The sequence below is a fragment of the Branchiostoma lanceolatum genome, chromosome 18 (assembly GCF_035083965.1).
Source record: "Branchiostoma lanceolatum isolate klBraLanc5 chromosome 18, klBraLanc5.hap2, whole genome shotgun sequence".
In the NCBI taxonomy this organism is placed as follows: Eukaryota; Metazoa; Chordata; class Leptocardii; order Amphioxiformes; family Branchiostomatidae; genus Branchiostoma; species Branchiostoma lanceolatum.
Genome location: NC_089739.1, coordinates 4,543,410 through 4,558,786, shown reverse-complemented (window position 1 = coordinate 4,558,786; position 15,377 = coordinate 4,543,410). Strand labels below are relative to the sequence as shown.

Here is a 15,377-nt window from a genome sequence, read left to right as displayed (position 1 = left end):
CATTGTTAATGCATTCAAAGTTTTTTTTTTTTTTTTTACCGCAACAAAATGTGAACAGTACTCGACAAATGTTTTTGTTGTACCTGTTTGCGGTAGCGGGCTGTTTCAAGATGGCCGACACGGTCAAGAAATAATGTTCCTCATCGAAAATAATAGTATTTTATGATTAATAAGCAGTCTTTCCGGTGGATGACAGCCAAACAAACTAGTCTGTGACAAGAGCGAACTGTTGTTGTTTGTCACATTTTGAGGTAAGTGTCTCCCGTCCGATGCACTAGATTGAATTTAGGTAAGTTTCCGTGTTGCCTTTTTTGAGTAACAGTTTCTGGTTAGTGACTTGCCAAATATTATACGTAGCTCACTTATGAATGTGATATAACAAGAAGTTTAGAATTGTCGTACGAATATGGTACCAATTTGCCACCTCAGTAAGGGTTTGTTGTCCTTGTTTAACGTCTAAATCGTTCAAGTGCTTGTTGCACCGGAGTTCCTACCTGGCGGAAAACTAGATTTTTGTCACAAGCCAACATATTGGAAACTTATCTTCCTTTGATACAATTATTAGGCTGTCAATAAAAATCGATTTTCTTTTGTTAATTACCTCTGTGAAAACTGAGGCATTTCTTAAATGTCTTTTTGTTTGTCTTGATGTACTGTAAATGCAGAAATGTTCGCAGTGGTTTTATGTTTGCGGTTTTCGCAACGAACTTAAGTTAAAACCTCCGCTAACATTTTTATCCCATACTACACAGCAGTATGTGACTATAGCCCTGCTGCAAACTTAAAACCAATGCGAACACTTCATTTTGGCCTTAGACTGAGTTAGAGCGAAATAAAACACACAAACTTAAATGCATTTACAGTATGTTCTAGCCTTGATACCAGACCTTTCGCGTGATGCAATGCGATAACCCCTTTTGGGCGGGGAAGCCTAGTAGGGATAGAGTTGGCACCTGGGCACTCTTGGCAGCCGAACTCAATTAAGGGGGCTGTGTGCTATCTGTGGCGGCGGCGCAAGTCGCTTCCCCGGCCAAAGGATTAGCGCCAGGAGCGCGGTGGTCTGGCACCTAGCCTAAGTATGTTCGAGTCTGTCACTGAGTTGTATAAACTTTAAACATGTATCTAGAAGACTGGCAGGATGCAAAGGTTTAGCTAAGCCCGGCCTGCATCCAAATTTCTTGGGCGGGCTGGCAGGAAGTGAACATTGGCCCATGGCCAAAAGTCTGAGGGACCAGAGTAATGCATGCAATTTGTGAATTGACATGTTCGTGTGATATTTCGTCCGAAACTTATAACATAGTATAACATATATACATTTTTTTATATATACGCAGGTATAGGATATCTTCGAATTCTTGTCATTTTTGCAGATCTGTCTGAGTTATCATTCCGACAACAGTTCACCCATATTTGTGTGAATGACCAAGCTGGGAACAATGAAGCACGGACACGGACACAGCCACCAGCAGTGCGGGTGTGGCAAGCAGAGACTCTCCACTGCAGTACCTCACTCAATCCCTAGGAGGAGTGGTTTTGCATTCATCCAGGTTGTGAGCAGGTTTGCCATCGATGTGCTGGTGAAGTGCTGGGCGCTGTGCAGCACGGGACTGCTGGCAGTGCTGCTCTTCTATTGGCTGTACGGAGGGTGGGTGGCGTCCATCGTGGTCTGGATCTCCATATTTGGTAAGTGTGAGAGGACTCATATTTGGAGTGCTGCTCTTTTATTCAACTTAAATTTATTGGCTGTACGGAGGATGGGTAGCCTCCATCGTGGTCTGGGTCTCCATATTTGGTAAGTGGGAACTCCATATTTAGTAAGTGTGAGAAGTTTCCATATTTGGTAAATGTGAGAAGTTTCCATATTTGGTAAGTGTGAGAAGTCTCCATATTTGGTTTATTAAGTGTGAGAAGTCTCCATATTTGGTAAGTGTGAGAAGTCTCCATATTTGGTAAGTGTGAGAAGTCTCCATATTTGGTCAGTGTGAGAGGACGCCATCTTTGGTGTGTGAAGCTCCATATTTGATAAGTTTATGAAGTCACCATATTTGGTTTACATGTGTTTACATCGCCATATTTAGCTATATAGTAACTGAGTTTGTAACTGTTCCATTTTCCATATTTGGCAAATAGTATATATAGTGACTGTACTAGTGTTAGGTGTCCACAAAATGAAATGAGAATTGACATTTACTTCGTACCAAAACCCTCACCAGGCATTTATCAAATTTCAGAGATTCTGCACATACATTTTGTTGTTCATATTTTGACTCCCTTCCATTCTAGGAATCTTCTACAACTACCAAGACTATCTCCTGTACTACCCCGAGGTCCCCAAGTCCTCCCGACTGCTGGTCCAGTCGCCCCAGGGCTGGAACGTCCCCTTCGAGAGCCTCTTCATCAAGGCCAGGGACGGGACGAGGCTGCATGCACTCTTCCTCAAACAGCCAGAGGGCCTCGCTGCAAACGCACCCACAGTACTGTTCCTCCATGGAAATGCCGGGAATATTGGACATAGGTATGTTAACTATTTGTATCTGTATACTAGGCGGTATAATTGTCCTTTGGTGTAACACACCAGCTTCAAATTTAATGTAGAGTGTGATCGTTGCATTCTACGTACACATGTACATGTACACTGTCTAGTCCAATTGGTGCCTGAATATACCATAGAGCAAAGCCAGTCTGATGAATTTAATGGAAAACATAGCTGCTGCCTTTTTGATTTAACATAGATTGTTGACCGTTCCCTTGCCCCATGCAGGCTCTTTAATTTTAAGGTCTGGCTGAGCAAAATTTCAAAATGATAAAATAAAATAGCCATCAAAGAAGTTATGTACATATAGCTCTATTTTTACAATCTAACATCCTTAGCTTTCCCTTTCACATGTATCTATTTGACAGCAACATTCAAGGGCAAAGTTGCAGTCTCCAACACATGTAATGTGTTGCCAATAGCAATAAAATTCCTCTTCTCTCCCCCCACCCAATTTTCTGCAGGTTAGTGAATGCAGTGGCCGTGTATGCAGCAGTATCAGTGAATGTACTACTGCTGGAGTACAGAGGGTATGGCAAAAGTGACGGGTCACCTACAGAAACAGGTATGATTCTTTACTTTCTACTAAGTTAGCTTTTTTTACATATCATGTATTTACATTGACTACTAGTACAGGGTTAGGCAGCAGGAATGAGGTTAAAAAAGTAGGTCATATGGCAAAGGAACAGTTTGTTCTTAATAAAGAGAAAAGTTGATTTGATTGCTATTTTTACTTTTTATTTTAGTTGCATTCAATTTGGTACTTGCGTCTGCCGGTAGAGGTTTGGCTGGCTGACAAAAAGAAAACCTGACAAAAATATCAAGGTCGATAAACAACGCCTGAAAAATGTAAAAAACAAGCTGGTGCCAAACCTCTGCTTGGAGAGTAGTAATCACAGTTTTAGAAAAAAAATTGTGTGATAGTGCAAACATTAGTATTGCTATTGCTAACATTAGTATTGCTAACAGTCTAACTGCAGTTTGTAAGAATGCTACAAGGGGGCCAGATATCTAAAGGCCTCTACCTCAGACTAACATCCAAACAAATTAAGCTTCTTAAAATCCTGTTACAATCTTTTTTACTTCAATTCTTTTCGCCACCCAGAAATGGATACTGGGAATCATGACATCATTTGTCATACGTGTTTCAAGTTCTGCTTATCATATTCATAAGTTTAAATCCTCTGTATATTTCCAGGTCTATATTTAGATGCAGAAGCAGCTGTTGACTTCCTCTACAGTAGAGCGGACATAAACCAGAGAAAAATCGTGGTCTTTGGCCGCTCTCTGGGAGGGGCCGTAGGTGTCCACCTCGCGACCCACTCCGTCTTCAGGGACCGAATCTTCGCCGTCATACTAGAGAACACCTTCACCAGCATACCACACATGGCAACTATCATATTTTCTGTGAAGAGGATATTAAAATGGGTTCCGGTCTGGATGTATAAAAATCAGGTAAGGATGTCTTGAGACGTATAGACTGAGCCCATTTTAAGCCCTGCTCACCTCTATCAAAACAACTATAGTATAAGTATGGCCACAGCAAGTATATTTCATGGATTACATCAGTGTACGCATCCATTTTTGCCTCTGAAAGGCTGTATCCACCAGAAAGAGTTGTTTAAGGAGGGGGTAGGTGTAGTTACGGTGAGAGCGTTATGTTTTCGGTCAATGTTAAAGCGGTATGCGCCGCATAGCTTTCCCTTGTCGGTGGGCATCAGCGCCCAGTTTCTGACAAGCAGCCGACGCACGTGTAAAACAGGGTTCGTATATCTGTGACAGGATTCCAACTGTGTTGACTACATACATAACAGCTGCATGGTATCTAGTAACTAAGAATTAAAATGCATCCCTTTACTTCCCTGTTCACTTTCAAGTTAACCAGTTTCACACACCAGTAACTGAAGGTACGAAACTCTGCGCTAGCGGACTTTGTAGTAGTCAGCATGTGGTACAAGCTTTTTCCCCTTGAGTGCCCGATCTATTTTCTTTTTAGATTCGTTTTTATTCTGAGCATGCATTCAACCAATAGAGTGGAAAACCTGTCCCAGATATACGTACCCTGCTTTACACGAGCCATTTCTGCCCCGCCAACGCTGTTTTTGACGAAGGTGGGCTGAATAGAACAGGGGGTTCTATTGGTCTTCTATTCGTTCGATATGGTGTTCGACAGGATCGGTCTATTATGTCTCTTTCTTACAGTTTGTTTCCATCAAGAAGATTGGTCAGTGCAGCCGACCAACTCTCTTTGTCTCAGGGCTCGCAGACCAGCTCATTCCTCCATACATGATGCAGCTAATGTTCCAGGCAAGTATGGCTGTGTACCTACAAAATGTACATGTATACACAAGATCAGGTTCAGATACAGATACATGGTGCAGATGCTAGTACAGATGTAACAGTGGGGATCAACCTCCACTAACTGACCAGTCTAACTGGTCGGGACCGTTTAGCCTAGTGGTTATCCTAGTTGATTTCCCAAGCCGTGCGGATCGGGATTGGCGCAGGTTCTATCCTGGGAGCGGCGTACTCACCCCTTTGGGTTTTTACAGTGGTTCCCACGCCGGCCCTGTGAGTAACGATCAGATCACACAGGGAATGTCGTACTCGGAGACTCGGGACGAGTCTGAAAACAAAAGGGGGAGTAGTGTAACAGTGGAGATCAACCTCCACTAACTGACCAGTCTAACTGGTCCGGACCGTTTAGCCTAGTCGTTAGCGCGTTGATTTCCCAAGCCGTGCTGATCAGGATTGGCGCAGGTTCTAATCCCGGGAGCGGCGTACTCACCCCTTTGGGTTTTTACACAGATGCAGTTCAGGTACAGCTCTCGAACTGTACCTAAACCTGAACAAGATTGGACAAGTACTAAATTCCTTTGCCAAGAAGGTTATGTTTTTGACGTATGTATGTTTGTGGTTTAGTAGTATAACTTAAGAAGTTATGGATGGATTGTTATGAAATTTTGTATGTTGTTAGGTCTTGTCCTAGCAAAGAAACAATTTGGTTTTAGACCCCTTGGCGGCTTCTCTTGGTACTGCAGCAGAACTGCCAATTTTCCTATGTCTTATTCTGGACAAGCTATGATCATGATTTTGGGGTGGTAGATAGCTTTTGTTCTCAGGAAGTATAGTGACATAAGTTTTGGGCCCTCTAGCAGTTTCGTTTGGGACTACAGGTACATTTTATTAAATCAGGATTAATCAGCAAGGGATGAATGAATTCTAATTAGCATGTTATAATTGTAGGAAACTATCTTAAGATTTTTAGCTTCTCATCTTTTTGATTATATGGAACTTTTCCAAATATTAGTGTAAAATTGTGAATACTTTTTGTATCTCTTCTTTGAGATAACTAATGGCTTGTCCCTTGTTTAGGAGTCAGGGTCGGTGTACAAGAGGATGTGTACCTTCCCCACAGGGACACACAACGAGACCTGGCAGTGTGACGGGTACTGTGATGTCATCAGGAGATTCCTACAGGAGGTTGGTCAAAGGTTAAAGGTCATAATGCAGGGATTCGTACAGGATATTTATTAAAGGTTGATACCAACTATTTTTATAAGTATTACACATTCTATATTTGACATGTTTTTATTTCTGAAGTCTTGAATTATAACAATATCAGTTGTTTCATCATTCGAGTATCTGAATACTTTATCTATATTCTACACAAATTATGATAGTTTTAAGTGCCTCATTGTTTCTTTTACAGTTGAAATTTAAGTAGTCCACACCTCATACATTTCTAGATTTGTTGATGTCAAATGATTCTTAAAAAGTTTTTAAGATTTTGATACCCTCGCCATTCTATGCTGACAATGTAGACATATTACAAAAATAGATAGTCTAGTAGGGTGGATTCTTCACATCAGGTCTTAAAAAATTTTAAGGTGTCATCAAGGCAATGTAGGGTCCTCTCCTTTTAATAGCGTTTAGAACAACTAGTCTATGACGGAAAGTTTCAAGACCGCTTATTTACATGAAGAAGGCTTGTGAAAGGTATAAAATATTAGTATGATAATGTACATGCAAGGACATTATCATAATAGTCCTTGGTATACGTACATGCATGTGAATGCGCTGAACACACAAGCTGGACCTATCATGAACGATATGATTGTGGTATAACTTCTATACTACATGACTGTAGCACCCATTCAAGGTTGAAAATCTTAGAGGTCCCTTTTGTCAAGGTTTTTGATCTTCAATTTGCCAGTGTTTGGAACCTCAAGCATGAAGACGCTGTGTTGTGTAAGTCTTGTCCATTAGTACTAGGGTTTAGTAAAGGTTTGTTGTACGTTCATGTTTGATTCAGTTGGTTATAGAATCTTCATATACTTATATATATGAATACAATTAGTAAGTGTTCACGCCAAAAGAAGATACCTATATGTGTAGTTCTATAAACATTCACTTATTGTTTCCAAAATGACCATATACATGTGTGCAGTGGCCCGTTGTAAACTATTGTGCCCATGAGCAATTTAGTCGAGAGAAAAAGTATACTAATGATATGGATCTTTTTTTTTTTTAGGTGTCCCAAGCCCATGGTTTAGAGGACACCGGTGAAATACACCACGACCATACAATTTTAGATATATAGAAAAGTCTTAACAATTTTGAATATATTTAAGAGACATGCACATTCATGAAATCAGTGCCATGTTCTAATAAGAAAAAATAAAACATGGAATCTGCTCTCAGTATAAAGAAAAGATTGAGCAAGGAATCTTCTGTGTTGCATACAATATGTTATTCATTTCCAGACCTTATGTAGTATAGGGCAGTGCCCATCTCCGTTTCCTAGCCCTTGGGCCACACAACTGTGCAAAAATAGACAGTATTTCAAAATACAACACTCCACTGGTAGCACTTTATGTTCAACTTCTATACTCTTTACCATAAGGCCACACCAATTCAATTTCTTGGTTAACGGATTTTTATTTTCCCCCCCAAAAAAAATTTTTAGAAAAAAAAAATCATGAAAACAGAAGGCTGAGCCAGCCTTCTGTTTTCATGATTTTATTTTCTAAAATTTTTTTTGGGGGGGGGGGAAATAAAAATCCCTTAACCAAGAAATTAAATTGGTGTGGCCTAAGTGCTGAGTGCTAAGCGAAAAATAACTGGTATGTACTGATTTAACCTTCTCACTGTGGAAGTAGCTTTTTGGCACCAAGTTTGTATTAGTTACAGGGTTAAGCAGTAGGGAGAAGGTTGTAGTCTTTGCTAATTGACTTCGTCAGTGAAGTAAACCCACACCCTACTGTAAGAAAAATGAGCATACCGAAACCCAGGTTCAGGTCCGGACTGGTACCCAGAGGTTTCGGTTCAGGTCCGGACCAATGTTTTCGTCTTTTTCGAGCGCAAACTTCGCGATCTATGGAAGGTTAAAGATGGTCTAGAACGAAAAGCATATATGTGAGTGCTAAATTTTTTTACCGGTCCAGTACCGAAATAACCGGAAAACTGGGTTTCGGTTTTTTGGACCTGAACCGAAACGTACGTTTTTTACATGTCCAGAACCGGATCGGCATAACCGGTGCGCATCCCTATTGAGCACGCTACTAAGCTATTGCTGATGCTGCTTTGTACTATGCATGCTGCTTTCCAGTCGCAAAGTTCGGATAAAGGTCTCTTTGCAGCCTTCATTTTCCAGTACGTTGGAACAGTCTATTGTTAGAAATGTGCACAGTAGTTTGCAAAGATAACATTATTATTATTATAAAAAATTATAACCTTAGCAGCAGCACTTTCATTGTGTGCTTAATATGAAGGCAGCTTCTCAACATAGTTTTCCAATTATTTATACATTTAAGAGATTGTTCTATTGTCTTCTTGAAGAAAAGGTGGACTGCAACAGGTTATGTATTGTACTTAAGATTTATATGGTCAGCTCCCAAATCATATTCAATGTTTGGGACAGAGCAGAAAGAATGAAATTTGAACTAACATTCTTTTTTGAGGGTAGAATTTCCTAAAATGTGTATTAATAAGTTTCATACCAAGTCCAATCATTGCACCATACTTCTAGCAAAGCTCAAGAATGGATCGAGCTTCATATAGTCTTTAATTTGCAGAGCATTATTCACTTTCAATACATATCACGAATCGTAAATAAGAAGATTTTACTACACTGATTTCTGTATCTTATATGATTATATATTATTATAACAGGTGAATAAAGGAACTTTCTGGCGTGGTATTTGTTGCTTCGCGAAGTGTTATATCCTGTGTTGTATTGTTTAAACTAAGGGTTATACCATCTAGAAGTTTAAGGGGGTGACAAGAGAAACTGTTAATCTTGATGCCTATCTTTTAAATTACCGAATGCTCAGTATACCCTGTTTTGAGAGTTCAGCATCCCGTTAGTCTCATAGCCTTTACCCTAGAGTAAAGTTAGTCTCATAGCCTTTTTCAGGCTGTAGGGGCAGTGGACTGTTATCCACTGTGTCCAGATCACGGTATTGGAAGGCGGAGCCCAACCCTCTCCTTCCACTGCTTAACCAAACTCCAAAGTTAGGTACCCATTTTAACATCTGGGTGGAGTGAAGAAAGTCATATATTAAGTGCCTTTCCAAGGGCACAACATTGGTGGCATGTCAGGCGACTCAAACCCAGGGCCTCTGGGCCAAAACACCTTAACCGTTATGCCAACATGACACTAGTTAGCTAACCACATCTTATCTGAATATAGTTATTGTACAGTAACTAATTGAATGACACACGTTACAAAAATATTTAGTGGTTATTTTTTTTTAATACTTTTTTTATGAATCTTGGATTGAAAATTAACAGTGTTATGCATGATAATGGATACACTTGATACTTGACAAAGTTGATAATACACCTAACATAATACTCATGCAGGATTAAAAATAAAGGAATGGATGTTACATTGTTTAATCCCATTACATTAACTCTAGATATTGTCTTAAAACATAGATCACTACATATATTATTGGAAGGGCAATGTTTATAACAACAACACAAAAATTTCTATTTTGTGCTATTTGTAATCTGTCCCTGATAGTTCATAACATGTTACTTATACGTATACATTTTATAGATAAAGAAATGGGAAAGTGGCTGTTCATTTAGTTTTATTTGTTTATGAAATTAGAAAATATGTCTAGTGAGTTTTGTTAATTTGCAATGTTTTGCTTGTTGGTCCTCTCTTGATGAGGCCACACCAATTTATTTTCTTGGTTAACGAAATGAAAAAATTAAAAAAAAAAAATGCTAGATTGGAAAAACAACATGAAAACAGAATCTCAGGGGAATGTTTTTACGTGCACACAGTATCAGGGAGTGAACAGGGTCAGGTGCAAGTTTTCACCCCAGCCTTCTGTTTTCATGATTTTTTTGTGTGCTAAAATTAAAAATAAAAGTCTGTTAACCAAGAAATGAAATTGGTGTGGCCTAAGGTTATAGTTTGCACTGCTGTCCTGGGATGAGGCAGGGATGTGACCTGTCACTCATACTTCTTGAAGATTCGTTTGCAGACAACTCCCTTGGGGGTGGTGATAATCTGGAAAAGGGAGAATCTCTTAGTAACATGACAGTAATAAGCTGGCTCATGGTTTGAACTGAGCATCTGCAGTGTGATGTATAATGTGGTTAATATCTCAAAGTTGTGAAGGCCCAAATGAGAAAAACAAAACCTGTCTGGTCATGGTACTGTAAATGCACTTATGTTTGCGTGGTTATGATTTCGCAATGGTTTTAAGTTCACGTTTGAAACAATTGTAGACAAGGGTGTAGGACTGGGCAAAAAAATTTGCAGTGGCTTTAATTTTGCGGCAAGGAGCTTACCGCCAATATCACGAACATAAAACCACCGAGAACATAAGTGCATTTACAATATCAATCATGGTCTTCACCTTTGACCTTGCATTTGCCCATTTCAAACCATGAGTGGCACCTTATTATACCTGGCCTGGCCTAACAAACTAACTGCTCTGTTTATTCTTACTCAAACACTCCTATGGTGTCCAGCTTGCCCTGCCACTTAATTGCTACATTATGTAATCAAACACCACAGGGTGTCTGCTACTTTACCAGTAAATTAAACCATGGTGACAGCCGTCTGGTCCAGGTCAATGACCTTATTTGTTTGGAACAGAAGAAGAGTACTAACAAACACAGCAAAAAGAATAAGTTTCCTTTCTGTGAAGGTAAAATTGATTACTAAAACATCAATGAAAAGCCTCTATAGTAAGCAAATGCCTAAGTTAACACTACTGTAGATGCAGAAATGTTCATGAAGGTTTCATGTATGCGGTTTTCACGGTGAACTCTTTACCATGAACTCAAAACCACCGCAAACTCTCTTCATTTTCTCCCTACCATGAAATTAAATCCCTGCGAACATTTCTGCATTTACAGTATCTTTCTCAACAGGAAGTTGGTGTAGCTGTGGTTAGGGGTGGATACCGGTTCAGCTTAATAAGGTCCAAGTCCAGGTTTAGGTCCAGAGATTTAGGTTCAGGTCTGGACCTGAACCTGGACCTGATCCTGTCTAGTTGACATGTTTTGTTTTATTAAACCAATATTAAGCATAGCGAATTAAGACTGACATGCATGACTGTAAAAGTTTCTTGGTGAGAAGACTTTTAAGGCAAACCCGTATTTAATATTTGAATGTTGCACTTATTTTACATTGTATATACCTTTTCTTCTCATAGGGAGACTCAAAACACTTTTCATCAAACAAAATAGAAAAATATATTTGTACTTTGTTCAGGTTTTTTTATGTTTAGCCATACCTAGTATGGCTCAACATATTGTTTTTGTTCATGTTCTTCTCCTTCTTCTCCTGCCAAATCTTCAAATGGATTCAACTCCGCCATTTTTTAATCAACCGACCTGAAATTTGGCATGGAGGTAAAGAAAGCAAATACCCTCAGGTGATTTTAAAATTGCTTTGAAACAGTCCTTAAAATCATTTTTATGGAGGTTTTTTGGGGCATTTTTAGGCAATTTATATATTTTTGGCTCCTGTGCCCTGGTATTACAAGCAAATGACCTGAAATTCGCTACAAGGGTGCCTTGAACATGTCCCTACAAGACTACAATCACATTTCTGGTGTACATCACTTCAAAATGTTTCGTTTTAAGTACTTTTGGACCCATTTTCAGACCAAAAACGGGTTAAAAGTGCTGTCCCCGTTCCATGTTCTATCTTAGAATCCATGTTCTATCTAAGGTTCCGGGCGTTCCATTTGCTGCTGGCCAAAGAACATGTGTTCTTTTCAGGTTACCAGGTTTCTAGAAAGGCCGTCATTTGCCCCTGAGCAAATACAGCATGTTTAGCCATACTCCTCCCCATGCAAGAAGTGGACTGTCCCAAAATAATGCCTGGGCAAATCGAAATATTAACTGCATGTAGAAAGGCAACATTTGCGAGAGCATCATACTTCGCCAATCTCCCTCCCGATGCATAAATTGACTGTTCCAAAATCACCCGTGCAAAAAAATCTCTCTACAAGTTCTGCGAGACCCCAAGAGCTTCTTACTGCAAAGGCTTGCGTGTGTTCCTGCAATATGACCTCAGGTGACCTAAATAGAACACGCGTTCTTTGGCCAGTGGCAAATGGAACGTGGGGATCCTTAGTTGTTTTTTGGACTCAGGTTTTCGCTTTCAGGTTTTTTGGACTCAGTTCTTGGATGTTATATAAGTCCGAATCAGGTCCAGGGAACCGGTATCCACCCCTAGCTGTGGTACAAGTATTTTTGTTGGGAGTTTTGTGTACTACTTAGCTGTGAATCCTAGGCTTCAAATAACTCACCATGAACAGTTCACCTCCCTCGACATGACGGGTAGTGACGACTTCTCCATTCGCGCCATTCTCTTTCACAACAAGCTTACCGTCCTCCCAATTCGCTATGGCCTGGATGCAAGAGAAAAATAAAAGGACAACGGTTATACATGTAGATACCTCATGTAGGTCTGTTGGCATTATAACAAACAAAATATTCCTGTGTGCAAACAAGTGCCTTTCCTATGCCAAAAGCAGAAGAATTCTTCCCGACTATGTGAAAATACCGTTCCCATATTTAAGGTGTCTCAAAAAAATCTATTCCCAAGGAATGCATTCATGCAAGATTAAGAATATATTTAGAACTCAGTTTCAGTTCTATACTAATGACTCTGCCCCTAAGGTGTCGCCAAAAAAACAGTTCTGTTCAGTAGGGGAATAGATTCTTGTAAACACATTACATTCTCAACATCTACTTTGAGAGGAAGTGACCTCTGACCTTGCTCTTCTGTTTCGACCACTCGGTTTCGAACTCGGTTCCGACGGTGAACTTCATGACGTTGTTTGACATCATGGAACTGATCTTGACCTCGATTTCGTCGCCGTTTAGGACGATTTCCTGGGTCGGAGAGGACTTCGCTGCGGCCTTACGGGCTATCCATGGCGCACCTGCAAAATACAAAGATATTTGAGCCATGTAATAAGGGTGTTTGCACCTGACATCACAGCCGCTATATTGGTTGTTTCAACCTTGAGTACTAGAGGTCAGACCTATAAACTACTAGTAGTTGCTTCCGGCACCAATGGTGCATAGGGTGGCGCCCATCTCCATTGCAGCAGCCCTTGGGCCACACAACTTTGTGTAATCACTACAGCAGGGGGCTCGTCCATTGTATTAAAGTGGTGTGTGTTTAACTTCAATACTACCGTATGCAAGGCAAACACTCTACCAACTAGAACATTGCACCAGTATGGAAGTTACAGACAAAAACTATCATGGCCTTACTATGAAGATTATTAATCTTTATAGTAAGGGCTAAGGCCATTATAGTTTTTGTCTGTAACTTCATAGCCACATTTTAAAATCAGTTACAAGTACTAGTTGTAATTTATTCATCTTATTTATTTAATCATAAAAAATAATGTAAAGTGAACAAGTAGGATGTCCACAAAAAACAACCCCCACATTTTCATTATACAGTACAATGGTTTGTCCTGGGGGCACCCCAAGCCCCAGAAATGCCCGAGCGGTCAATGACCTACATCCAGGGCCGATTCCAGACCGACAGCATTCCTTCATACTTCAACAGGCATGGAAAAGCACCAGCCTCCACCAGGCCTTCCTACGGGTGTGTGAATCGTAAAATTCGACAAAAATATGAATAATTGGCCAGTAGAGTCAGGCCACGGTATGTTTAATAATTCCCCCGCTCCTGCAAATGTTCCCTAGTGGTGGCCAAAACCCTCCTGGCAAATATTCTCCCTATAGCTGATTCTGCAGCTGGCGCGGTATTTTGTAAAATAAAGTGACTTTACAGGCGTGTACAGCACGGAAACTGAGTACACATTCAGGGGACAACTAGTTGAACATGTTTATTGTGTTAGATTTAGCGCCCGTGTCACGATGGCCGATATTTTGGCTGATATATTGGGCATTCGCTAAAAAGCCATTTTTTGCTGGGCATTCGCTAAAAAGCCAGGTAAGAATCTTCAAGTTCGCTTTATTTAACTTTGCATCGCTGGATTGACTTGAAACTCAGGATTAATTAATGGGAGCACAATCTGAACATATTCCAAGCAAAAATAAATTTATTCGTGCAGCGCGGACTTCGCCAGAGTGGGCGTTTGTGGGCATTCGCTAAAAAGCCTGTCCCGGTAGAGACTAGAATTTTAGGAAATCCCTGGCTGTAACGGCAGCGCTACAAAAGCGCATCTAAACAATAACCGTCGCATGGTAACAATTTATCCGTTGCACTAGCCACTTCAGAAAATTGTTACTGCATACATGTAGCTTGTACAGCGGACGAAAGATCAAATTTAAATGCCGTTCGGCTGTATATAACAAATACATATTAACGAGAATGCATATCTTGTGGAACACTCCTAAATATCATGATCTTCGCGCATGATCAACTGCATGCGCAAGTCAGCAGATACAAAAATCTACAGACCTGTTTTCAGACTTTTGAAATAACGTGTAATCGTTGCTCTTAGCCAGGTCTTAGCTTTTAAGATAAGAATGTGTTATGGGTCACTCATTAAGAATCCCTGTCTTGAGCCACGCCCACAAGTTGTTTCGATTGTCTATTCCCTGATCCTAAAACCGTTTGCCCTTTTCTTAATTCTATAGTTATTAGCCCGTGCCATTTTTGAGACAACGTTGCATTACGTAATGCCTTTGTAGGTTGAACCTTGAACACTGATTGTTACAAAGTTCATTTGCATGAGGGCCCCATTATCTGAGTAAGTCTGGTTTAAGAAATCGAGCTCACGGAAGTCTTACCCATTTCTTCGAGAAACTCCTCGAAATTCTCGCTGCGGTCCAGCTTCCACTTGCCCGAGATGCTGTCGTCTGCCATTCCTGTCAATCACAACTTCTGATCTGTCGTGTAAATGTCGTGAGAAGGTCGAGCCGATCCCTACCGCGTCCCTGCGACCTGCTTGCTCAACTGTTGCACGGCGACCTCGAAATGTGACCTTTGTACTTTGACCGGGCGTTGGGTTACATGCCGAATGCAAAGCGCAAAGGTTTTCTATCAATTTTTAGAATAAAAGAAGACTTTCATATAGTTTTTGTGCACATTTCTGTTAAGGCTTTCGTGGAAATCCGTTGTTCCTTTCTTCAGTTATCTTGCTTGAAAGATTTAAAAAAAAAGCCCCTGCAGTTCCTGAGTTAGGGAGTAAAATCTACACCAATCCTACCTTACATCAAAAGCTATATGCCAAAAAAAAAAAATCAATACGGCAGCATGTCTAAGACAGAGGATACAAACAAGTTCTACTGCAGTACCAAGGTCACACACCAGCCCAAAATCGACCTTGACCTTTGTCTATCCAACACCTAGCCACATAATAGTACTAATGAC

General features: G+C 40.3%; 2 protein-coding genes across 3 annotated transcripts; one reads left to right on the top strand and one right to left on the bottom strand.

Moving 5' to 3' along the window:
* The first annotated feature begins 75 nt into the window (after positions 1–75).
* On the top strand, positions 76–7,479 carry LOC136424832 (protein ABHD13-like). 2 transcript variants are annotated; one of them, XM_066413501.1, is made up of 8 exons: positions 76–251; positions 1,371–1,683; positions 2,284–2,515; positions 2,998–3,098; positions 3,732–3,988; positions 4,736–4,840; positions 5,909–6,016; positions 7,068–7,478. In XM_066413501.1, exons 2-8 carry the CDS (start codon positions 1,419–1,421, stop codon positions 7,134–7,136), a joined length of 1,137 nt encoding a protein of 378 aa, XP_066269598.1. In that variant the 5' UTR covers positions 76–251; positions 1,371–1,418; the 3' UTR covers positions 7,137–7,478. The 2 variants fall into 2 exon arrangements, with proteins under 2 accessions (XP_066269598.1, XP_066269600.1); XM_066413503.1 differs by lacking the exon at positions 76–251 and adding an exon at positions 271–289 and having other exon boundaries at positions 7,068–7,479.
* A 1,791-nt stretch (positions 7,480–9,270) lies between these two features.
* LOC136424328 (sodium/calcium exchanger regulatory protein 1-like) lies at positions 9,271–14,987 on the bottom strand. Its single transcript, XM_066412887.1, has 4 exons — positions 14,795–14,987; positions 12,791–12,960; positions 12,322–12,423; positions 9,271–10,061 (listed from the first exon to the last, which is right to left on the bottom strand). Exons 1-4 carry the CDS (start codon positions 14,868–14,870, stop codon positions 10,005–10,007), a joined length of 405 nt encoding a protein of 134 aa, XP_066268984.1. The 5' UTR covers positions 14,871–14,987; the 3' UTR covers positions 9,271–10,004.
* Positions 14,988–15,377: the final 390 nt, after the last annotated feature.